Source organism: Hyperolius riggenbachi, chromosome 10 (genome assembly GCF_040937935.1).
Source record: "Hyperolius riggenbachi isolate aHypRig1 chromosome 10, aHypRig1.pri, whole genome shotgun sequence".
NCBI classification, from domain to species: Eukaryota; Metazoa; Chordata; class Amphibia; order Anura; family Hyperoliidae; genus Hyperolius; species Hyperolius riggenbachi.
In genome coordinates, this window is record NC_090655.1 from 32,165,509 (window position 1) to 32,192,135 (window position 26,627).

Here is a 26,627-nt window from a genome sequence, read left to right on the forward strand (position 1 = left end):
TTACTACGCTGAACAGTAATATAATAACTAGCATTCATTGTTGTACAATTTAAAAAAGTCAATACGGTATTTTGTACTACTAAAGCAGGTAAGGCTCTAAATGAGTCTGGGCTACACTGACACAGGGGAGGGACGAACGCGCGCGCCCAGTTGCGTAGACGCGCCTTATTTATCGCGGGGACGCGCCTTATTTATCGCGGCAGCGCGCTACCGCAAATTCCGCACATGCGCAAAGACAGATGTTCTTCAGCACCGCGGTCCACTGTCACCATGGCAGCACGTCATCTCTTGCTCCGCCTCTTCACAGCACAGCCACTGAAAAGAGAAGACACAGCAGTACGTGTGGGAACTCTGTGACGTCACACGCGCTACGTTACAGTATTCTTCCAATCAGCGGCGTGTAGACGCAGTCAGCTGACCTTCCGTCGCCCTCCTCGGCTTCTCCGGTGACAGCGCAGCCTGGGAGTCATGTGACCCTCTGCTGCCCTCACTCCTACAGATAGGTTCCGGGAAGCGGAGTCACGTGAGCACCGCGGCGCCGGCCTCCCCCTCCACTCAGCGGCTGTGCTCGGCGTCACGTGACGCGTCTGATCCCGCCCCGCCTCCCCAGTAGTCAGTGTGGGCGGGGTGTCGGGTCGCAGTGTCGGGCCGGGATGGTGCTGGCTCTGCTGCTGGCCGCTGTGGCCGGCTGTTTGCTGGCCCTGGTGCTGCTGCAGCTGCTGTACCGGCGGCCGGCCTCCATCCCTCGCCCTGCCCTGGGCTCTGAGCTGCCCTTGAAGGATTATCTGGCTGGCCAGGCTGGGGCGGAGAGCTGTCACTTTCTCAATGCAATCTTTCTCTTCTTGTTTCGAGAGCTCCGCGACACTGCAGAGGTGCGTCGCTGGCTGCTGCGGAAGATCCGCGTGGAGTTGGAAGAGCTTCTGCAGTCGCGCACCGCCGGACGCCTCCTGGAAGGGCTGAGTGTGCGCGAGCTGAGCCTGGGGGAGACGGTGCCTGAGATTAGTGGTATCCGCCTTCTGTCCCCAAGCACCTCCCCTGCGGATCCCCTTTCCCCAGAGCTCAGCTTTGAGCTAGAGATGGACTACACCGGAGGCTTTCGCTTAGCAATCAATGTGGAACTACTCTTTGGGAAGTCCGCTTTCCTGGCGGTCAGCCTGTCCCGCCTACAGGGTCGACTTCGCCTGGTGCTCAGCCGCCTTCCCTTCAGCCATTGGTCTATCTGCTTCCTGGAAGAGCCACTCATTGACTTTGAGGTCCACAGCCAGTTTGAGGGACGACCAATGCCACAGCTCACCTCCATCATCATCACCCAGCTGAAGAGAGTGGTCCGGAAAAAGCACACCTTCCCCAACTATAAGATCAGGTATAACTACTCATAATGTAACAATGTCTAACAGGATATTGTCCTTAGCATTACCACTGCCTCGTGTATTATTGTCTCTGTTGCTACCAGTACCTATAGGTATAGTTGATGCCTATATTACTACTGGAGTTAGTATGGTTTAGGTGACCCAGCGAGAAAGTCCATAGGGAAATTTCCCTAATGTGATTGGGTGGAAAGCACCCTCTTGAACCTCTAGGTTGTAATAATAATAATACACCCACACTATTTGGCCAATTGGAATGCTTGAAGTTGTAGACATCGCTCTAATTGGATAACTTTTTCCCTATGGACTTTGCTGGGTCACCTAACCATACTAGCTCCTAGTTTGGTTAAGGTGATCCTGCAGCAAACTCTATAGGGAAGAGTTCTCCAATCACGACACTTTGTATAACTTGAAGCATTGTAACTGGCCGAACAGTGTGGGCGTAGCATTACTACAACATATCCATGTTATTGGAGACCTGTTGCACAAGCAACCAATTAGATTGATAGGACTTCCCCATGATTTGCATTTCTTTGACCATCCCTAACTACTACCACTATGATTACCGCTATGTCGCTGCCACTATATTACATACCACTATCCTATATACTATTACCACTATGAATGCCACTATCTCACACACAGCTACCTCTATCACTGCCACTATATTACATGCCACTATCCTATATACTATTACCACTATGATTGCCACTATCTCACACTGCTACCTCTATCACTGCCACTATATTACATACCACTATCCTATATACTACTACCACTATAATTGCCACTATCTCACACACTGCTACCTCTATCACTGCCACTATATTACATACCACTATCCTATATACTACTACCACTATAATTGCCACTATCTCACACACTGCTACCTCTATCACTGCCACTATATTACATACCACTACCCTATATACTATTACCACTATGAATGCCACTATCTCACACACTGCTACCTCTATCACTGCCACTATATTACATGCCACTATCCTATATACTATTACCACTATGAATGCCACTATCTCACACTGCTACCTCTATCACTGCCACTATATTACATGCCACTATCCTATATACTATTACCACTATGAATGCTACTATCTCACACACTGCTACCTCTATCACTGCCACTATATTACATACCACTATCCTATATACTATTACCACTATGAATGCTACTATCTCACACACTGCTACCTCTATCACTGCCACTATATTACATACCACTATCCTATATACTATTACCACTATGAATGCTACTATCTCACACACTGCTACCTCTATCACTGCCACTATATTACATACCACTATCCTATATACTATTACCACTATGAATGCCACTATCTCACACACTGCTACCTCTATCACTGCCACTATATTACATACCACTATCCTATATACTATTACCACTATGAATGCTACTATCTCACACACTGCTACCTCTATCACTGCCACTATATTACATACCACTATCCTATATACTATTACCACTATGAATGCCACTATCTCACACACTGCTACCTCTATCACTGCCACTATATTACATGCCACTATCCTATATACTATTACCACTATAATTGCCACTATCTCACACACTGCTACCTCTATCACTGCCACTATATTACATACCACTATCCTATATACTATTACCACTATGAATGCTACTATCTCACACACTGCTACCTCTATCACTGCCACTATATTACATGCCACTATCCTATATACTATTACCACTATGAATGCCACTATCTCACACACTGCTACCTCTATCACTGCCACTATATTACATGCCACTATCCTATATACTATTACCACTATGAATGCCACTATCTCACACACTGCTACCTCTATCACTGCCACTATATTACATGCCACTATCCTATATACTATTACCACTATGAATGCCACTATCTCACACACTGCTACCTCTATCACTGCCACTATATTACATGCCACTATCCTATATACTACTACCACAATGAATGCCACTATCTCACACACTGTTACCTCTATCACTGCCACTATATTACATACCACTATCCTATATACTATTACCACTATGAATGCTACTATCTCACACACTGCTACCTCTATCACTGCCACTATATTACATACCACTATCCTATATACTATTACCACTATGAATGCCACTATCTCACACACTGCTACCTCTATCACTGCCACTATATTACATGCCACTATCCTATATACTATTACCACTATGAATGCCACTATCTCACACTGCTACCTCTATCACTGCCACTATATTACATGCCACTGTCCTATATACTACTACCACAATGAATGCCACTATCTCACACTGCTACCTCTATCACTGCCACTATATTACATACCACTATCCTATATACTATTACCACTATGAATGCCACTATCTCACACACTGCTACCTCTATCACTGCCACTATATTACATACCACTATCCTATATACTATTACCACTATGAATGCCACTATCTCACACTGCTACCTCTATCACTGCCACTATATTACATACCACTATCCTATATACTATTACCACTATGAATGCCACTATCTCACACACTGCTACCTCTATCACTGCCACTATATTACGTACCACTATCCTATATACTATTACCACTATGAATGCCACTATCTCACACACTGCTACCTCTTATCACTGCCACTATATTACATACCACTATCCTATATACTATTACCACTATGAATGCCACTATCTCACACACTGCTACCTCTATCACTGCCACTATATTACATACCACTATCCTATATACTATTACCACTATGAATGCCACTATCTCACACTGCTACCTCTATCACTGCCACTATATTACATACCACTATCCTATATACTATTACCACTATGAATGCCACTATCTCACACACTGCTACCTCTTATCACTGCCACTATATTACATGCCACTATCCTATATACTATTACCACTATGAATGCCACTATCTCACACACCGCTACCTCTTATCACTGCCACTATATTACATGCCACTATCCTATATACTATTACCACTATAATTGCCACTATCTCACACACTGCTACCTCTATCACTGCCACTATATTACATACCACTACCCTATATACTATTACCACTATGAATGCCACTATCTCACACTGCTACCTCTATCACTGCCACTATATTACATGCCACTATCCTATATACTATTACCACTATGAATGCTACTATCTCACACACTGCTACTTCTATCACTGCCACTATATTACATGCCACTATCCTATATACTATTACCACTATGAATGCTACTATCTCACACACTGCTACCTCTATCACTGCCACTATATTACATACCACTACCCTATATACTATTACCACTATGAATGCTACTATCTCACACACTGCTACCTCTATCACTGCCACTATATTACATGCCACTATCCTATATACTATTACCACTATAATTGCCACTATCTCACACACTGCTACCTCTATCACTGCCACTATATTACATGCCACTATCCTATGTACTACTACCACTATAATTGCCATTATCTCACACACTGCTACCTCTATAACTGCCACTATATTACATACGATTTATTTTATTTATTTAATACTACTGCAACTATCGATGCCACCATCCCACATTTGGCACTAGTCTAGTTTTAGGGACCCAGCTCGAAGCGATATGACTGACCAAATAGTTTACTAGAACCTATTGGGCACCTAAAAGCTCAAGAGTGTGCCATCGACCCACTCACACCCTGCTGGGTCCCCTAATGTAGACTAGTGCTCCACATTTTATTATCCATATTATTAACATGTTTCCACACACTGCCACAATCCCACAAACAACCCAAACTTCCTCTCTGTCCCATGTACTCCTACAACGGTTTAAATCCAGCATGCTACTATCCATATCACTGTCTCTATTATACATACTACTGCCCATATCACTGCCGCTATCCAACATATTACTACCACTATATCTTGCAAGCTACAACCCATGTCATTGTGTCTGTCATACATACTAGAACCACTCTCCTACATACAACAACCACAATCTGTATCCATCATATTACTGCCGCTATCCAACATATTAGTACCACTATCACTATCTAGCAAACTACAACCCATGTCTCTGTCTGTCATACATACTAGAACCACTTTCCAACATACAACAACCACAATCTGTATCCATCATACTACTGCCCATATTACTGCCGCTATCCAACATATTAGTACCACTATCTCTATCTAGCAAGCTACAACCCATGTCACTGTCTGTCGTACATAATAGAACCACTTTCCTACATACAACAACCACAATTTCTATCCATCATATTACTGCCGCTATCCAACATATTACTACCACAGTGTTCTCCCCAGAGATTTTTTGTAGCTGGGTGGCATGAAAAAGTAGCCGGGTGGGGCGAGATGAGAATACAGGGCCAGCACTTCTCTGCACAAGTCTGCTTACAGCATAGGAGGAGGTGCGCCGATGACAGCTGGATGCTCACCAAAACTAGCCGGGTGGAGCACCCACCTAAAAGAGCCTGGGGAGAACACTGTACCACTATATCTAACAAACTACAACCCATGTCACTGTGTCTGTTATATGTATTATCACTACTACATTCAACAACCACAATCTCTATCTATCATACTACTGCCTCTATTCAACATAGTACTACTACCATCTCTATCCTGCAAACTACAACCCATGTTATTGTGTCTGTCACATACTATCACCAGTCTCCGACATATAACAACCATGATTTCTATGTATCATATCCTTACCACTGCCTCTGTCCCACTGACTACTGCCATTGCACAGCATGCTACTACTCATATCCTTGCACATATCATACATACCGCTTTCTCTATCCCACATACTACTGGTATCACTTGCGTAGCAGACCAACTATTCTCTCTATCCTTTATTACTACTAGCTTATTAATGTTTCTATCTCACATATTCCTTCTGCTTTTACTATGCCACATACCTTTTACTGCTATCATTCCTATACCACAGATACTAGACAAAGACAAGACAAATAACATTTATATTGCGCTTTTCTCCTTGCGGACTCAAAGCGTCAGAGCAGAGCAGCAGCCACTAGGGCGCGCTCTATTGGCAGTAGCAGTGTAAGGGAGACTTGCCAAAGGTCTCCTACTGAATTAGTGCTGGCTTACTGAACAGGCAGAGCCGAGATTCGAACCCTGGTCTCCTGTGTCAGAGGCAGAGCCCATCAGCCAACTACTAGTACTACTACCCCATATCTGCACCACATACCACCCCTATTGCTGCCTCTGTCCTACATATTACACCTCCTTTCTTATCCCACTAATTTTTACTTTTCTAGGTCTTTCTCTTTCACATATTCCCCTGTCACTACCACTATTCCATTTGCCCTTGTTAATTATTACAATCTGTATAAAAAATGTAATTCACCCTTTATCATATAGGTATATTTTTATTTCCAGCAAGCAAAAGTATTTAAATAAAGTTGTTCCAAATTTACATATTACTTTTCTTGCCTACTTTTTAAGTCGATAGTCTAGTTCAGGGGACCCAGCAAGAAATCTCATAGGGAACAGTTCTTCAATCACAGCACCCTCTATAGCTTGAAGTGTTGTGATTGGCTGAATAGTGTGGGCAAAGTTTACTACAGCCTATCTGAAACCTAGCAGTTAGCGGAGTTTCCCTATGAAGTTTCCTGCTGGGTCTAAGTGCCCTCTTTAATACTTGCTACAAAATGCTGAAAACTGATTTTCTAGCTAAGATGAGAAAACCTCTCCTTTAAAGAGACACTGTAACATCAAAAATATCCCCTGGGGGGTAGTCACCTCGGGTTCCTAATGAGGCTTCCTACGCCATCCTCTGTCCCACGGGGGACTCGCTGCAGCCCTCCGAACAGCCGTCGATAGACCTGACTGTCCATTCAATATTTACCTTTGCAGGCTCCAGCGGGGGCGCTGTGGCTGCTTTCGGCTCGGAACTAGACGGAAATACCCGATCTCAGTCGGGTCTGCTCTACTGCGCAGGCGCCGGAGACTTGCGCCTGCGCAGTAGAGCAGACCCGACAGCGATCGGGTATTTCCGCCTACTTCGGAGCCGACAGCCGTCAGAGCGCCTGCGCAGGAGCCGGGAAGGTAAATATTGACGTCACCGCTAAACGGAGGGCTGCAGCGAGACCCCTGAGGGACGGAGGACGGCGTTGGAAACCACATTAGGATCCTGAGGTTTCCCCCCAACCGAGGTGAGTACCCCCCAGGGGACATTTTGACGTTACAGATTATCTTTAAAGAAAACTCAAGGAAATAAAGTTGAGCAAAGGCCTGCAAGTAAAACATGGAAAATGAGGACATGATCACCCCGAATTCATATCTCTGCAGTTTATTTATATAAGATTTCTCTGCCTGTTTCTGCAGATACAAACCGTTCTTCCCGTATCAGGTGCAAGTGCCGGCTGAGGAGCAGGAGGAGCGTACACTGACATTACAGGACCTGGGACTAGCTGAGGGGCGGCTCAAAGTCACACTGATGGAGTGTAGTAGGTGAGTGCTACCAATGTGTATAGGGTTTCACCTGTATGAAATTCCACGGTATGATAATCGTCAAAAAAAAAAATACCACGGTATTATTACAATTATTTGGACCCAGCCCCCCCTTACATTAAATAATGTGCCCCCCACCCCAGTAGTAGTTGGCCGCAGCATAGGTAGCCAGTAATAGGTGGCCGCAGCATAGGTAGCCAGGGATAGGTGTAGGCAGTAATAGGTGGCCGCAGCATAGGTAGCCAGGGATAGGTGTAGCCAGTAGTAGGTGGCTGCAGCATAGATAGCCAGGGATAGGTGTAGCCAGTAGTAGGTGGCCGCAGCATAGGTAGCCAGGGATAGGTGTAGGCAGTAGTAGGTGGCCGCAGCATAGGTAGCCAGGGATAGGTGTAGGCAGTAGTAGGTGGCGGCAGCATCGGTAGCCAGGGATAGGTGTAGGCAGTAATAGGTGGCCGCAGCATAGGTAGCCAGGGATAGGTGTAGGCAGTAATAGGTGGCCGCAGCATAGGTAGCCAGGGATAGGTGTAGCCAGTAGTAGGTGGCCGCAGCATAGGTAGCCAGGGATAGGTGTAGGCAGTAATAGGTGGCCGTAGCATAGGTAGCCAGGGATAGGTGTAGGCAGTAATAAGTGGCCGCAGCATAGGTAGCCAGGGATCGGTGTAGCCAGTAGTAGGTGGCCGCAGCATAGGTAGCCACGGATAGGTGTAGGCAGTAATAAGTGGCTGCAGCATAGGTAGCTAGGGATAGGTGTAGGCAGTAATAGGTGGCCGCAGCATAGGTAGCCAGGGATAGGTGTAGCCAGTAGTAGGTGGCCGCAGCATAGGTAGCCAGGGATAGGTGTAGGCAGTAATAGGTGGCCGTAGCATAGGTAGCCAGGGATAGGTGTAGGCAGTAATAAGTGGCCGCAGCATAGGTAGCCAGGGATCGGTGTAGCCAGTAGTAGGTGGCCGCAGCATAGGTAGCCACGGATAGGTGTAGGCAGTAATAAGTGGCTGCAGCATAGGTAGCTAGGGATAGGTGTAGGCAGTAATAGGTGCCTGCAGCATAGGTAGCCAGGGATAGGTGTAGCCAGTAGTAGGTGGCCGCAGCATAGGTAGCCAGGGATAGGTGTAGGCAGTAATAGGTGGCCGTAGCATAGGTAGCCAGGGATAGGTGTAGGCAGTAATAAGTGGCCGCAGCATAGGTAGCCAGGGATCGGTGTAGCCAGTAGTAGGTGGCCGCAGCATAGGTAGCCACGGATAGGTGTAGGCAGTAATAAGTGGCTGCAGCATAGGTAGCCAGGGATAGGTGTAGGCAGTAATAGGTGGCCGCAGCATAGGTAGCCAGGGATAGGTGTAGCCAGTAGTAGGTGGCCGCAGCATAGGTAGCCAGGGATAGGTGTAGGCAGTAATAGGTGGCCGTAGCATAGGTAGCCAGGGATAGGTGTAGGCAGTAATAAGTGGCCGCAGCATAGGTAGCCAGGGATCGGTGTAGCCAGTAGTAGGTGGCTGCAGCATAGGTAGCCACGGATAGGTGTAGGCAGTAATAAGTGGCTGCAGCATAGGTAGCTAGGGATAGGTGTGGGCAGTAATAGGTGGCCGCAGCATAGGTAGCCAGGTATAGGTGTAGGCAGTAATAGGTGGCCGCAGCATAGGTAGCCAGGTATAGGTGTAGGCAGTAATAGGTGGCCGCAGCATAGGTAGCCAGGGATGGGTGTAGGCAGTAATAAATGGCCGCAGCATAGGTAGCCAGGGATAGGTGTAGGCAGTAATAGGTGGCCACAGCATAGGTAGCCAGGGATAGGTGTAGGCAGTAGTAGGTGGCCGCAGCATAAGTAGCCAGGGATAGGTGTAGCCAGTAGTAGGTGGCGGCAGCATAGGTAGCCAGGGGCAGGTGTAGCCAGTAGTAGGTGGCTGCAGCATAGGTAGCTAGGGATAGGTGTAGCCAGTAGTAGGTGGCGGCAGCATAGGTAGCCAGGGATAGGTGTAGGCAGTAATAGGTGGCCGCAGCATAGGTAGCCAGGGATAGGTGTAGCCAGTAGTAGGTGGCCGCAGCATAGGTAGCCAGGGATAGGTGTAGCCAGTAGTAGGTGGCCGCAGCATAGGTAGCCAGGGATAGGTGTAGCCAGTAGTAGGTGGCCGCAGCATAGGTAGCCAGGGATAGGTGTAGGCAGTAATAGGTGGCCGCAGCATAGGTAGCCAGGGATAGGTGTAGCCAGTAGTAGGTGGCCGCAGCATAGGTAGCCAGGGATAGGTGTAGGCAGTAGTAGGTGGCGGCAGCATAGGTAGCCAGGGGCAGGTGTAGCCAGTAGTAGGTGGCTGCAGCATAGGTAGCTAGGGATAGGTGTAGCCAGTAGTAGGTGGCGGCAGCATAGGTAGCCAGGGATAGGTGTAGGCAGTAATAGGTGGCCGCAGCATAGGTAGCCAGGGATAGGTGTAGGCAGTAATAGGTGGCCGCAGCATAGGTAGCCAGGGATAGGTGTAGCCAGTAGTAGGTGGCCGCAGCATAGGTAGCCAGGGATAGGTGTAGCCAGTAGTAGGTGGCCGCAGCATAGGTAGCCAGGGATAGGTGTAGGCAGTAATAGGTGGCCGCAGCATAGGTAGCCAGGGATAGGTGTAGCCAGTAGTAGGTGGCCGCAGCATAGGTAGCCAGGGATAGGTGTAGCCAGTAGTAGGTGGCGGCAGCATAGGTAGCCAGGGGCAGGTGTAGCCAGTAGTAGGTGGCTGCAGCATAGGTAGCTAGGGATAGGTGTAGCCAGTAGTAGGTGGCGGCAGCATAGGTAGCCAGGGATAGGTGTAGGCAGTAATAGGTGGCCGCAGCATAGGTAGCCAGGGATAGGTGTAGCCAGTAGTAGGTGGCCGCAGCATAGGTAGCCAGGGATAGGTGTAGCCAGTAGTAGGTGGCCGCAGCATAGGTAGCCAGGGATAGGTGTAGCCAGTAGTAGGTGGCCGCAGCATAGGTAGCCAGGGATAGGTGTAGGCAGTAATAGGTGGCCGCAGCATAGGTAGCCAGGGATAGGTGTAGCCAGTAGTAGGTGGCCGCAGCATAGGTAGCCAGGGATAGGTGTAGGCAGTAGTAGGTGGCGGCAGCATAGGTAGCCAGGGGCAGGTGTAGCCAGTAGTAGGTGGCTGCAGCATAGGTAGCTAGGGATAGGTGTAGCCAGTAGTAGGTGGCGGCAGCATAGGTAGCCAGGGATAGGTGTAGGCAGTAATAGGTGGCCGCAGCATAGGTAGCCAGGGATAGGTGTAGGCAGTAATAGGTGGCCGCAGCATAGGTAGCCAGGGATAGGTGTAGCCAGTAGTAGGTGGCCGCAGCATAGGTAGCCAGGGATAGGTGTAGCCAGTAGTAGGTGGCCGCAGCATAGGTAGCCAGGGATAGGTGTAGGCAGTAATAGGTGGCCGCAGCATAGGTAGCCAGGGATAGGTGTAGGCAGTAATAGGTGGCCGCAGCATAGGTAGCCAGGGATAGGTGTAGCCAGTAGTAGGTGGCCGCAGCATAGGTAGCCAGGGATAGGTGTAGCCAGTAGTAGGTGGCCGCAGCATAGGTAGCCAGGGATAGGTGTAGCCAGTAGTAGGTGGCCGCAGCATAGGTAGCCAGGGATAGGTGTAGGCAGTAATAGGTGGCCGCAGCATAGGTAGCCAGGTATAGGTGGCCGCAGCATAGGTAGCCAGGGATAGTAGCCAAGTAGTAGGTGGCCGCAGCATAGGTAGCCAGCGGTAGTAGCCAAGTAGTAGGTGGTTAGCAGCATAGGTAGCCAGGGATAGGTGTAGGCAGTAGTAGGTGGCCGCAGCATAGGTAGCCAGGGATAGGTGTAGGCAGTAATAGGTGGCCGCAGCATAGGTAGCCAGGTATAGGTGGCCGCAGCATAGGTAGCCAGGGATAGTAGCCAAATAGTAGGTGGTCGCAGCATAGGTAGCCAGCGGTAGTAGCCAAGTAGTAGGTGGTCGCAGCATAGGTAGCCAGCGGTAGTAGCCAAGTAGTAGGTGGTCGCAGCATAGGTAGCCAGCGGTAGTAGCCAAGTAGTAGGTGGTCGCAGCATAGGTAGCCAGCGGTAGTAGCCAAGTAGTAGGTGGTTAGCAGCATAGGTAGCCAGGGATAGGTGTAGGCAGTAGTAGGTGGCCGCAGCATAGGTAGCCAGGTATAGGTGGTCGCAGCATAGGTAGCCAGCGGTAGTAGCCAAGTAGTAGGTGGTTAGCAGCATAGGTAGCCAGGGATAGGTGTAACGATAGCTAAAATTTCCTAAAATATTTTCAAGCCTGTTCAATCAGAAGTAGCAAGATTCTGCCCCAGCTCTGCACAGGCTTATCAGAGCTTGGAGCTGCTAATTGGTGAACCAACACCTTGGTAGAGATAGTCAGGGAGATGCTAATAATTTTGAGTTGATTCAAATGTATTCATTTTATGCAAATTTATGCTGCTTGGAATTGGATTAATTACAGTCATCAGCTACTGCATTTATTAGCCGAGTACTAAGCTCCAAGCAGATAATGTATTCATGAGTGAATTGAAAAGAAACCTGAGTAAGAAGAGTAAAGGATACACAAGGTGAAGTCTTTTGTACAAATGGGTGGAACAGGCATGTATGGGCAGCAGCTTTCATGCCCACTGCTCCCCTCCCTCCCCCCGTTCTCCATCATTCCCTTGTAAATGCTCGAGGGGGTTGTGCCAGGCCACACACACTACTGCGCAAACTCCGCCCAACAACAAAATTAAGACACAGAGAGCCCAATATAGTGTAGTACGTACTGGTAAATGGATATGGCAAGTATGTATGTATTTATACTCACAAACGTGGGTTACAGTCTAGGACTAGGTGACCACTATTTCAGCAGGTGGTGAGATTAGACCCCTCCCCACTCAGGATTAAGAGGTCTCTCTCTGTAGATAGGAAGTAAGAGGCAACACCCCTCCACCAAGGGTGGACTCAGGAACTATATAAGCAGACAGAGGCACCAGATAAAGTAGTCTAAATTTTTTTAAAACGAGAGGAGGCCGTGGTGGGCTTACCTCCTCTAAGCGGACACACTACGAATGTTGTGTAAATTCAAGATTTATTTGTATACTCCAGAAAGTGCAAGTGCAACGCGTTTTGTGGGCATCTCCCACTTCATCAGGCAATTCAAAAGGAGCATAAACTGCAAAAGTCTTTAAAGAGAATCTGAAGCCAGATTAAAAATGGCTTGTTAGCTTATATTCAGCAGAGGCACGTTTGCCCCTGCTAAAACGCCGCCATCCCGCGGCATAACAAGGGATCATTACCCCCCAAATCCCCCCTGGAAAATCCACGACTTTCTTGGTCGTGGATTTTGCTGCCCTCTACTCTTCCGTGTGAGGCCGGGCTATGAGCTGCAGCTCTGCCTCACAGGCGTCTGTCATCAGCGGATCTCTGCCTCTCCCCCGCCCCTCTCAGCGAAGGAAGACCGAGAGTGGCGGGGAGAGGCAGCAATCTGGGCTGACAGACGCGCTGAGAGGCAGGGCAGCGACTCATAGCTCTGCCTCTCACGGAAGCGATCCACGGGCACTACAGAGGGGATTTAAAGGGTAAAGACCCTTCGTTATGCCGCGGGATGGCGGCGGTTTAGCTGGGGCAAACATGCCTCACATGTATATAAGGTAAAAAGCCATTTTTAATCTGGCTTCAGATTCTCTTTAAGTGAGATTATTATTACTTAGTATTTGTATAGTGCTGACACTTTTCGCAGCGCTGTACGGACTCAGAGTATATTGTCTTGAGTTTACAATCTAATCCCTACCGTAGTCATGTGTCTATGTATGTATCGTGTAGTGTATGTATTGCAGTCTCAGGCCAATTTAGAAGGCAGCCATTTAACTTTATATGTATGTTTTTGGGATGTGGACGGAAACTGGAGTGCCCGGAGGAAACTCATGCAGACACGGGAAGAACATGCAAACTCTGTGCATATAGGGCCCTGGCTGGGATTCCAACCGGGGACCCAGCGCTGCTAGGCGAGAGTGCTAACCACTGCGCCACCGTGCTGCCCAATAAGTGTGAGTCTGGAAATATGCTCCTGGGATCCAGAGGTTACAGAAGACGGGACCGCAGTCAGGACTGAGGACACTCGTACAGTTATCTGTGCTGCTAAGTTTCAGGATGTATTCATAACAGAGTAACCAGGCAGCTGGGGATGACCCAAACCACTAGGTATGTATAGGGGGATAAAAGAGACCGAAAAGCCCTCCTAATAACAAGCAATGCTTGGTGTAATTTACCTTCTTAAAACAGAATGAAACTTGCAATAATTCAGCTATAAGCGATAATTTGTGGTTACCCACAATGCACCACTACTGAATATGCAAATTATCTCTTTTCGCCCCTGTAAGCCAGACAAACATCCAGAACCGCTGGTGTATAGCAAGCCTATAGCTTTAATTTCTGATCCAAGCCCTATCCCATACAGCCATATCAATCTCTGCCATGTACTGATGAGGACCAAAAGTCCAAAACAGGCTGTCTACATGTGGGGTTGATGTGGCTGTGTAAAATTAAAGCTATAGGCTTGCTATACACTAGTGGTTCTGGATGCAAGCCTGGCTTACAGGGACGAAAAGAGATCATTTGCCTGTTCAGTAGTGGTGCATTGTGGGTAATCACAAATTATCGCTTGCAGCTGAATTATTGCAAGTTTTCTTCTGTTTTAAGAAGGCAAATACACCAAGGATTTATTCATCAGACAGATTTGTAATAGGTTATTAGATCTTAGCTCTGCCTCATGTAAAGCGGTATTGTCCTCTTTCTTCGGCTGCAGATCATTTTGTCCCTTGATCAATAGCTGACAAGCAGCCATTAGTATCATTCAACAGCTGCTCCCCTGTCTGGGAGAAGTCAGTGCTGGCCAGCACTCCACACAGCTGAGCGGATTCCTCACTTCCTGGAGGATGTGACTAGGGTAAGGGTGCATCTGTCTGATTCCTCCCCCAGAGGCTGGATTGACATGCATGCGGTGTACCATTTATGCTGGGGCAGAAACCCCCAACACTGGGACATCTCCCGACGGTGGAAAAATCAATGGTGCAGTTCTGTTTGCAATGCGGAATGAGGTAGAGGAATGTCGGACAAATGTTGTATGATTATGCTCTGGCCACAGAGCTGGAGGCTGGGCTGTGGAGGAGGAAACCCAGCCTCCTGAAAACAATACCATGGCGTTATTGCATGATGGGGCGGGGGCCTTCACCTAATATGGGCGAAGGGGTTGAGTAAAGGAAATTGCAGCTTTTGTAATTCGATAGAACAATAACTTAAATTTACGCTGGAGGTCTTCTTTAATTTTTTTTTTTTTACTAATGCCGTAAAACGGCAGCAGACAATTGTCTCTGTGTCATGGGGACATTCGCTATAGTAGTCCACAAATGCAAAACCATTATCTTGTGAAAATGGGCTGAGTTGTGCAAATAAGTGGTATGTGTGGAATTGCTTTGGGAAACTTGCTGATCGCTTTAGATGGTGTTGGTGATCCTGAGTTCGTGTATGCTTTAAAGATTAATCTGTAGGGAAACAAAGTGCCCCAAATGGCTGTTCTAGCGATTGGTCCTGGCAAAAACCATGGACAAGCCCCTGTCAATGGCCCCCACCTGCACGGTAGTATGAGCCCGTTCTGGTCTGTGCCCCTGTGAGCTTTAGTGGTCCCAGCCCTGGATCGGCCTGGTGGGGTAAAGGGGCCCATACACTCAGCCGATTTTCTGGCCGACCGATCGATCGATCGATCGCAAATCGGTTGGCCAATCGACCGATCGATGGCCGATTTCGATGGCTTTCCATCGAACTGGCAGGGTGGAAAATTTAGGTCGATCTGATGAGATTGCTTATCATTTTGCATTGGCCTTAATGGAAATCTGATGGCAAAAAATTGCCATCCGATCGAATTTCAATAGATTTCAAACTGAAATCTATTGGAATTCTATCCTGGTAAAAAATGTTATAAAAACCCATCAGATAGATCATCAGATGCATTTCTTATCTATCTGCTGCCAATCTGACGAGTGTATGGGCACCTTAACTCTGGAGGATATAAGTATCTAACTTTTTTGCTTTAAAATGTTACAGGTTTGCTTTAAAGGAGAACTGTAGTGAGAGGTATATGGATGCTGCCATATTTATTTCCTTTTAAGCAATACCAGTTGCCTGGCTGTCCTGCTGATCCTCTGCCTCTAATACCTTTAACCATAGACCCTGAACAAGCATGCAGCAGATCAGGTGTTTATGACATTTTTGTCAGATCTGACAAGATTAGCTGCATGCTTGTTTCTGGTGTGATTCGGTCAATACTGCAGGCAGATAGCTCAGCAGGGCTGCCAGGCAACTGGTATTGCTTAAAAGGAAATAAATATGGCAGGCTCCATATACCTTTCGCTACAGTTCTCCTTTAAAGGAGAACTGTAGTGAGGTATATGGAGGCTGCCATATTTATTTCCTTTTAAGCAATACCAGTTGCCTGGCAGATCTGCTGGGTTATTTGCCTGCAGTAGTGTGAATCACACCAGAAACATGCATGCAGCTAATCTTGTCAGATCTGACAAAAATGTCATAAACACCTGATCTGCTGCATGCTTGTTTAGGATCTAGGGCTAAAAGTATTGGAGGCAGAGGATCTGCAGGTTAGCCAGGCAACTGGTATCGCTTAAAAGGAAATGAATATAGCAGCCTCCTTATACCTCTCACTACAGTTCTCTTTTGAGGAAATTATTGAACTGGGTAGCAAAGAAATGAACAACGCTACTTAAAAACAGATGAGTGCTTACCTGCAAAAGAGTGCAAGCCCCACTTATGGGATAAAATACACACTGAGCATACACATGACCTGTCTACCACTTGGAGGATGTTAGTTTCCTATAACAGCTTGCATGCAACTTGTTAAGTACTTGTCCCTCCCACTGTCGAAGAAGTCTTTCCTCCATGGGAGGGGACCTAACACTAACTAAATCCTACCTATGCATATGCATAGCCTGGGCGCGCTACCAAGTGAAATTGAACTGGGTAGAAAAAGGACAAAATATAGTACATAAGGGGTGATCTGGTATGTCTGCAACTGAAGCCTTGTACACACACCTGACTCTAATGACCGCCTCAGCAGACAATCAGGTGTGTGTACGACAGCCCCATCCCCTAACCTGTGAGCGATCCACTGGATGGATCTACTGAACCCCAGCAACACCGATCCCATTCTTCACTCTGCTCCCCGCCCACCACATCATGTCACGCATGCATGCTCATCGCCCCCATGCCCCCCCTCCCCCACGCATAGCAACACAGTTTGTTGTCAGCAACACAGATGACGCGTGTTTGTTGCAGCCCAGCGTTGAGATCAGGTCCTGGTATCCCACGGGCGATATCCGTCACAGGTGTGTACAAGCCCTGAGAATGAAAGCTCAAGGCCAGGTGTGCACACAGATTACAGATAAGCCATCACAGAATATGTATAGATAAGGATGTCTGTGCAGTGATAGGCCCCACCCACCTCAGGACAAAGGGCATCATGAGCCAGTAAAAAGGAAATAGAAACTACTATACAAGTCTGGAATATGGCATTGGATAAAATGTACCATGCACAGTGTTGCAAATATACAGTATGCCACAATACATACAGTGCACAAAGAAAAAGCCAGCACAGAAAGAAGAGAAAAAGCACAGAATTATACTGTTCAAATAAGTACACACATTTATATGTAGCAAAGGTGTGTGTGTGTGTGTGTGTGTGTGTGTGTGTGTGTGTGTATATAAATTATATGAGGGTCAACCAGAAAGTAGCAGACGTTTCATTTAATCAAACCTTTATTTTGGACACGCTGTCGTCAATTCATCAAAGGCTGTTGGATTAAAAAAAAAATAAGTCTGGGAAATACCGCATTCAGTATTTTAGATTTTAATGTGCTAGCTAATTCATCAATATTTTCACAGGTGTGGTAGAAGTTTGGTAATTTACTGAAGCCCATTGTCTCTAACAGCAGAAGTGTGGAGTTGTCTGTTGTTACATGCTGTTCTTCGTGCAGAGCAGTACAATACTAGAGGTGCGCACTAACAATCCAATTTCTAGCGAAAAATCGTTCAAACGATCAGAAATTCTGATCGGATTGGTTGTAAATAATCTCCATTGATGAGCACTATCAATGCTCATCGTTCGATTGGATTTTCGTCGAATCAAAATTTGGATTTACTTGTTGGTTGTGATAGTTAGGAAGCAAAGATTGGTTAGTTAATGGTGTAGTGAACAATTTCACTTCTGGTGAGAATTTCTGATCGCTCAAACGATTTTTCGCTAGAAATTGGATCGTTAGTGGCCACCTTAAATGGCCTGCTGACATCCCTGTAGATGTATATATTTTGTTTTGTTTGGTATACTGCCTCTGCTCGCTTTGAATTTGTCCAATGTTTTAACATTTTATTCAATTGCCACAGCTTAGATGAACTTGCAGGAGACTTTACACATACCCTGCTTAGGTGATTTCTCTACTAGCTCCTCTGCATCTTCGAACAGGAACTTAAGAGGTTAAACTGCTGAAGGTAGAAGGGGAAGCCTCTTTTGTTCCCTGATCTCTCTGCTAGCTGCCTGGGAGTAGAAAAGCTAGACTTGCCAGAGAAGCCTGCGGGTCCTATCAAAATGCATCATGGGGACTTGCAGGAAACAGAGGCTGTTTCTATTGGCTTCTGCTGCGGTCAGTCATAGGTAACCATCTCTGCTTCTGTGAGTCCAGCACTGATTTCTACAGAACTGGCGGTAATATAACTACAGTGGCTTGCAAAAGTATTCGACCCCCTTGAGGTTTTCCACATTTTGTCATATTACTGCTACAAACATGAATCAATTTTGTTGGAATTCCACATGAAAGACCAATACAAAGTGATGTACTCATGAGAAGTGGAACGAAAATCATACATGATTCCAAACATTTTTCACAAATAAATAAATAACTGCAAAGTGGGGTGTGCATAATTATTCTGCCCCCTTTGGTCTGAGTGCAGTCAGTTGCCCATAGATATTGCCTGATGAGTGCTAATGACTAAATAGTGCACCTGTGTGTAATCTAATGTCAGTACAAATACAGCTGCTCTGTGACGGCCTCAGAGGTCGTCTAAGAGAATATTGGAAGCAACAACACCATGAAGTCCAAAGAACACACCAGACAGGTCAGGGATAAAGTTATTAAGAAATTTAAAGCAGGTTTAAGCTACAAAAAGATTTCCAAAGCCTTGAACATCCCACGGAGCACTGTTCAAGCGATCATTCAGAAATGGAAGGAGTATGGCACAGCTGTACACCTACCAAGACAAGGCCGTCCACCTAAACTCACAGGCCAAACAAGGAAAGCGATGATCAGAAATGCAATAAAGAGGCCCATGGTGACTCTGGACGAGCTGCAGAGATCAACAGCTCAGGTGGGAGACTCTTTCCATAGGACAACTATTAGTTGTGCACTGCACAAAGTTGGCCTGTATGGAAGAGTGGCAAGAAGAAAGGCATTGATAACAGAAAAGCATAAAAAGTACCATTTGCAGTTCACCACAAGCCATGTGGGGGACACAGCAAACATGTGGAAGAAGGTGCTCTGGTCAGATGAGACCAAAATGGAACTTTTTGGCCAAAATGCAAAACGCTATGTGTGGCGGAAAACACTGCACATCACTCTGAACACACCATCCCCAATGTCAAATATGGTGGTGGCAGCATCATGCTCTGGGTGTGCATCTCTTCAGCAGGGACACGGAAGCTGGTCAGAGTTGATGGGAAGATGGATGGAGCCAAAATTGGAAGAAAACCTCTTGGAGTCTGCAAAAGACTTGAGACTGGGGCGGAGGTTCACCTTCCAGCAGGACAACGACCCTAAACATAAAGCCAGGGCAACAATGGAATGGTTTACAACAAAACATATCTGTGTTAGAATGGCTCAGTCAAATAATTTGTACTGACGCCACTGCCTTGTATATAACTCAATAGGCATTTGATAGTTGTTTCTTGTATTTCCAGTAATATCTATCTATCTACCTATCTATCTATCCAATATCAATGTGGCTTTGTAGTAGGAAGAACGCCTACTTGATTATGGGTTTTTTATCTTTTACTACATATTGATTTGTAGTATATAGCAATGTTGCATATTCCCCGGGTTCTGCACTTGTTGAGCACTCCAAACATTCTTGTTGTCGCAAGACTGGTTTAGACAGCATTCCTCTGCGTCTTCTTTCACAGCGTATTGCTGGATTTAGTTTCTCCTTCAGTATAGCACTCACAGATACGGGCCTGCAGAGCATTGTACAACGAGGGTGCTGTCCTACAGCAGAGCATCCAAGTTTGTTCCACCATGGCTTCAGCTAGTAGAAAGTGAAGTCCGCACGATGTCGGTAGAATCAATATGGCTTTATTCAATCGTTACACATAACAAGCTAAAAGCCAGCACCACATGCTGACATGTTTCGGGCGTTACACGCCCTTAATCATAGCATAGGCGCACATGAGAAAGGGTGACTCCTATATAGAGTAAGGTTACACCCGATACCACATGCTCAATAGACCCCACCCACAAACAAAGAAAAGTGCATATAAAACAATGGGGGGAGAAAAAGACACACAGAAGGTCCCCACACTGAAATAATCTATTACATAAAAGCATTATAAGAAGCATAAAAATGTAAATGCATGCGAAGCACCATATAACATTAGGCAGCATGAGTTAAATCCTCTTCATAAATTTCAAGAGATTCAAGATTAAAACATATATAGATATGTAAACAAAAGACAAGGGTGGTCATTTGATCTACTCTAAGTGACTGTGTTAAGGTCCCATCTTGCATTAAGTCCTCCCGGTGAGCGTGTCCCTAATTGGAAAATCCAATAGGCCTCCCTGGTAAGGAGACGTTTGTAAACGTCCCCCCCTCTCACAGGCCTTAGGACACGCTCAATACCCTGAAATGAGAAAGAGGACATGTCACCTGAATGAACTGATCTAAAGTGCTTTGCTACATTGGACACCTCTAGGGTCAGCCAGCCAGCCCCCCTGTAGTGTTCAGCTATACGTTGTCTGAGGTGCCTAGTAGTGCACCCCACATATTGGGTGTGGCATAAGGAACACGAGATAAGGTAAATTGTGTACCTAGTGTCACAGTTCATGTATTGTTTGATGGGAAAGGTTTTACCATTGCAAAAAGAAACAATAGAACGGGTGGGTTTGTGGACACTACAATAGTGGCACGTTGAGAAATTGCATCTATATGAGCCAGGGGTGGTCAGCCAACACGGTCGTTGTGTACTGGAAGGGAGAAGGCTAGGTGACAGGATGCTCCCAAGTGTGGGAGCCCTCCTACTAGCAAATCTAACTCCCTGCTTGATGATCTGATTGAGCGTTTCGTCCGCCTGCAGCACAGGAAGAGATTTCCTCACAATCTGCGTGATTTGTTTATATTTCTGGCTATAGGTAGTCACAAAAGTCATGTCTTTGTTGGATCGTGACTGCGTTCGGCGGGAGCCAGGAGTCAATAATTCCTCCCTGGTTCTAATCAAGGCCCGCCTCCTACCCCTCTCTATCATCCACCTGGGGTAGCCACGCTCCCCGAGACGAGAACCCACAGTGTCCAGCTCCACGCCGAGGGCCGAGCCATCAGAACAGTTACGGCGTGCCCGGATCGACTCACCCACGGGAACAGCACGGATGGTATGGGGTGGATGGCAGCTATTGGCCCTCAGGGTGGAGTTGCCACTACACGGCTTGCGGTACGTGCTTGAAACCACAGAGGCAGAAGAGGGGTCCCCCCTCAGTGTGAGGTCAAGATAGTTGACCTCTGAGGAGGTCCACTGGGAAGTGAACACCAGATTCAGAGGTCTTGGCAGCCTGCTTTCCTGCACTGTCGGTGGACGGAGGTGTGAGCGGAGTTCCACATTTACAATGGCTTCAGCTAGACAAATCATGGTGGAGCGCTGAGCAGCGCGTGTTCCAAACACCCATAAACCACAGCAAACTCGTTTTTAATATGTCCACGTGTGCCCATTGAGGTAAATTACCTTTACTTTTTAAAGCAATCTCTTACTTCTCTCTTGCAAGTAATAAAACATCACTTCTGGACTTCCACTTCCCCTTTTTTAGCCAAAGCACAACGGGAAACACGGTTAGAAAGTTGTTGGTGTTTTATAGTAACAGAGACTGTGGGATAACGAGTTTCTGGTTTTGCTTCCTTGCCTGGGCTGCCTGTTAAAGGACAACTGTAGCAAGAAGTGATAGCTGCCATATTTATGTGGAGGCTGCCATATTTATCTTTTTTTAAACAATACCAGTTTCCTGGCAGCCCTGCTGATCTATTTGGCCGCAGTAGTGTCTGAATCACACCAGAAACAAGCTTGCAGATAATCTTGTCAGATCTGACAGTTATGCTTATCTTTTTCCGCAGGTATCTCTGCGAAAGCATCAAGCGCTTTGTAGCGCAGCAAAGGTGTCAGATGTCACATTGTCATTTAAAAAAATCACATACAGCATCAACATTATCTGCAGCATTGCACACATTGCTACTCAGCACTTCACAGGTATAATGTTTACGTCACAATATTTGTGCTGCTTGGAACTCTGCTGTACATTTGTTAGTTGTATTTATGTTCCCCTTGTCGTCTTATTGTGCTTTGTAAAGCGCTGCGGAATATGTTGGCGCTATATACCGTATATTCCGGCGTATAAGACGACTGGGCGTATAAGACGACCCCCCAACTTTTCCAGCTCCCGATTAACCGTTTTTGTAGAAACTGGGTTCTGTAGGTGTTCATTCAGCTCTGCAGTGATTTTAGGAGCCGTGGTCTTACGAGCTTTTCTAACCATTTGATTTAGAGTCCAACGTCTCTCTCAGACAACTTCGACTTTCGGCCACAACTGTGCTTTGCTGAGGATGTTTTTCCTTCTCTTTCAAAGGCAGTCATTACTTTTTGAGACAGTACATCTTGAAATGCCAAGCGTTCAGGCAGGTTCAGTTACGCGCACCAACAATTTGGCCTCTTTGAAAGTCTGAGAGATCTGCCACTTTTATAAATTTTAACCAACTTTGGTTTAAATATCTGTTAAAAACAATTATTTTAATTAAACATATCAAATAACAAAAAAAAAAAGCCCCAAAAAATAACATGTCAAGTTTTGATTGCTTAAAACATGTTCAAAGATTATGATGCCAAAATGTTAGGTGTTTCCATTATTTTGTCCAACCCCTGTAGCTACTGCCTGCTGTTCTGACCTCTTTGTCATTCCTCTCCCTCCTCCATCTTTAAAGGGGTTCTGTGGGTGTTTTCTTAGGATAAAAACCGCCACTTACCTGGGGCATCTATCAGCCCCCTGTAGCAGTAATGTCCCACGCTGTCCTCCTCCGATCCGCCATTCCTCGCCGCTGGTCCCGTCTAGTGCTGCACGCCATCCAACTGCGGCTGCGCGGCCGTGCTCGCTCCCGCCCGCCTCATCAGAAGCTTACTGCGCAGGCGCAGTACAAGAAAACTTCGTCCGGCGCAGTAAGCTTCTGATGCCATGAAAGGCAGCGCACATTATTCGGCTATGACAGATGAATAATGCCCGATGCCAGCGGCAGGGAACGGCAGATTGGAGGACGGCGTGGGACATTACTGCTACAGGGTGCTGATAGAGGCCCCAGGTAAGTGGCGGTTTTTATCCTAAGCAAACACCCACAGAACCCCTTTAAGCTGCTGACTTATGCTGGAAGGAACTCTGTTGTGGTGGCCAATGAAGACCACCTTGCTTGAGAGTCTAGATGTTTCCAGATTCATAGTTTTTACCTGCGGGAACACATGACCGCACACGACGGGTGTTAACGAGTTATAAACAATCGCGGGAGTCATGGGGGATCTTAAAGGAGTACTATAGGGGGGTAGGGGGGAAAAAAAAAGTTGAACTTACCCGGGGCTTCTAATGGTCCCCTGCAGACATCCTGTGCCCGCGCAGCCACTCACTGATGCTCCAGTCCCTGCCTCCGGTTCACTTCTGGAATTTCCTTTAAAGTGGGAAAACCACTGCGCCTGTGTGACCACGCCCTTGCTCCTGCTAACATCATCTGGAGTGTATTGCGCAGGCCCAGTACAGTTTGCTCCTGCGCCGTATGCTGCTGGTGTAGTGAATGGCAGTGAGGACACGGCCGCACAGGTGCAGTGGTTTTCAGACTTTAAAGTCGGACATTCCAGAAGTGAACCGAAGGCGGGGACTGGAGCATCGGTGAGTGGCTGCCCTGGCACAGCACGTCTACGGGGGACCATTACAAGCCCCAGGTAAGTAACCCCCCCGATCCCTCTAACAGTTGTCCTTTAAAGATCCGCTCTGCTGTGATGGTCGTTATCACCGCACATCACCAAACATCATCTGTGTAATTGCGTGCTTGTACCCACATTGTGAGATCGCAGAAAGGATAGCTTATCGCTCATAAATCACCGGTCATCAGAAAATCATGGTAAAAATTGCATAGTGGGTACGGGCCTGAAGACGTCTGAGCTTCCTTACGTCTGCTAGGAGTTACTCCGTCATGTGCTGCTCTGTCATCCTTCTCCTTTCTCCATTAGAAACGGCACTCACCATTTGGGTACAACTGAGCAACATGTCTGTATAGACCTAGCTCAAGCTTGATCTTACAGGAGACACCAGAAGTGCATGTGTACGCATCTTAAAGCAGACCAGAACTCTTGCACAGCACACAATGAAGTCTTTATTTCACATATACTGTAGCTGCTGAAGAAATCCACTGCTCTGTTTTTTTGATTGTTTAGCCAGATCTAAGTTATCAGCAGCTGTTAATAGACTGCAGGAGCTCTGCCAAGGCAGCTTTCCCCATACAGGAAAACATTGATGCTTGACCCTTTCTGTACCAGTGTTGCCAACTCATCCCTTTAATTACTGACACATATGAATTATACTGGTTTTGGGGCTAGGTAGATGCAGTTAAGCCACTGATTATGTGCAAATAGCCCCAGAACCTGTATAACTTAGATGTGTCAGTAATTAAAGGGATGAGTTGGCAACACTGTTCTGTACTCCTTTTTTTTTTTTTTTTTTTTTTTTTTTTAGGGTTACCATAAATTGCAATGAAGCTGTTGTGCTGTGGCTAGTCTTTTTAGAGCAGAAAGGAAACTCAGTTTAGTTTCATTTTAAGTAGACACTGAACATTTATATTGCGCTTTTCTCCTGGTGGACTCAAATTACCAGAGCTGCAGCCACTAGGGCACGCTATATAGGCAGTAGCAGTGTTAGGGAGTCTTGCCCATAGGTGCTGGCTTACTGAACTAAAAGAGCCAAGATTGAAATCCCTGGTCTCCTGTGTCAGAGGCAGAGCCCTTAATCCAGCCTCCCACCACTAGGGACAGCAGTAAGGCGTTTGTAGGAAAAATGTGCGCAGAAACAGCTGCAGTGGAGTATGTACAAACAGCTGGGAAAGAAGAGGCCACATATTAACAAAGTCCATATTAAAGAATGGCCAGGTCTCTACCTGGAGTTATGCAGTAAGTGCAAATTGAGGTACCATAACCACAAAAAAACACAATGTTTCGGCCTGTGGGAAAAAGGCCCAGAGGCCGAAATGTGTCTTGTGGTTATGTTACCTCAATAAATTTGCAATTACTGCATAAATCCAGGTAGAGACCCAGTCATTCTTTACTTTGGACTGGTAGACTCCCTGGTAAAGTCATTTTGCAGTTTGAGCAGCAGGACTAAACTTTCCCTTGCACATGTTCACAAAGAACAATCTGAGGCTTGGCAGATCTGTTCATGGGCAGATATCCGTAATCCACTATAACTGCATTTGTTTCTAAGTTTGCTTATCCTTCACTTTATTCATCGTGCAGATATGATCTTTATCATGCCATGGAGAGTGCACTAGAACCTGAGTGATGACTGTTATGACCCCAGAGCACAGCATATCTCTCTGTAGGGAAATTACTTCCAAAGGAGAGATATAGGGAGATCAAAAAGAAAGGGAGGCTGAGTTCATTTCAAATATGCAGTTGTTACAGAGGCCTTAAAGGAGAACTGTAGTGAGTGGTATATGGAGGCTGCCATATATATTTCCTTTTAAGCAATACCAGTTGCCTGGCAGCCTTGCTGATCCTCTGCCTCTAATACTTTCAGCCATAGACCTGGAACAAGCATGCGGCAGATACGTTTTTTTTTTTCCTGACAATTTTGACAGATATGACAAGATTAGCTGCATGCTGGTTTCTGGTGTGTTTCAGACACTTCTTCAGCCAAACAGACCAGCAGGGCTGCCAGGCAACTGGTATTGCTTAAAAGGAAATAAATATGGCAGCCTCCATATATCTCTCTCTACAGTTCTCCTTTAAAGCAGACCAGAACTTCCTCTCTGCTCTAAAAGATGCGCAACAGCATAATAACCTTTAAGCAAAAAACATTTCTTTGTTACAGCTGATACAAATCTGCAGGCTGCTTGGCTCCTGCTTTCATGGAAGCAGACATATTGTTAACATCCCGTGTTTACAAATTAGCTGCTCTCTGTTGCAGTCAGCTGACACAGCTGAGAGTTCAAATTACAACTTGTGATTAGTCACAGATGAGTACCTACATACATACAGGGTGCATTTCCATGTGTTTTCCTTCTGTCCTGTGCAAGAGTTCAGGTTCTTTGCAGATGATTGGCTGTATAAATTAAGCACAGCTAAATGCCACCTATCACTGCACACCCTCTGTAATAATAAAGCATTTATTTGTGTTTTATTCATGCCACAATTGTTTGTGTTGTAAATGTATA

General features: G+C 46.4%; 1 protein-coding gene across 1 annotated transcript in view; it reads left to right on the forward strand.

The window, feature by feature from the left end:
• Window positions 1-456: 456 nt before the first annotated feature.
• Window positions 457-26,627, forward strand: part of PDZD8 (PDZ domain containing 8) — a 97,439-nt gene continuing 71,268 nt past the window's right edge. The window contains exons 1-2 of the mRNA XM_068255324.1: window positions 457-1,363; window positions 7,790-7,915. Coding sequence (XP_068111425.1) covers window positions 654-1,363; window positions 7,790-7,915 — 836 coding nt within the window. The 5' untranslated portion in view covers window positions 457-653. The remainder of the gene's footprint in view (window positions 1,364-7,789; window positions 7,916-26,627) is intronic.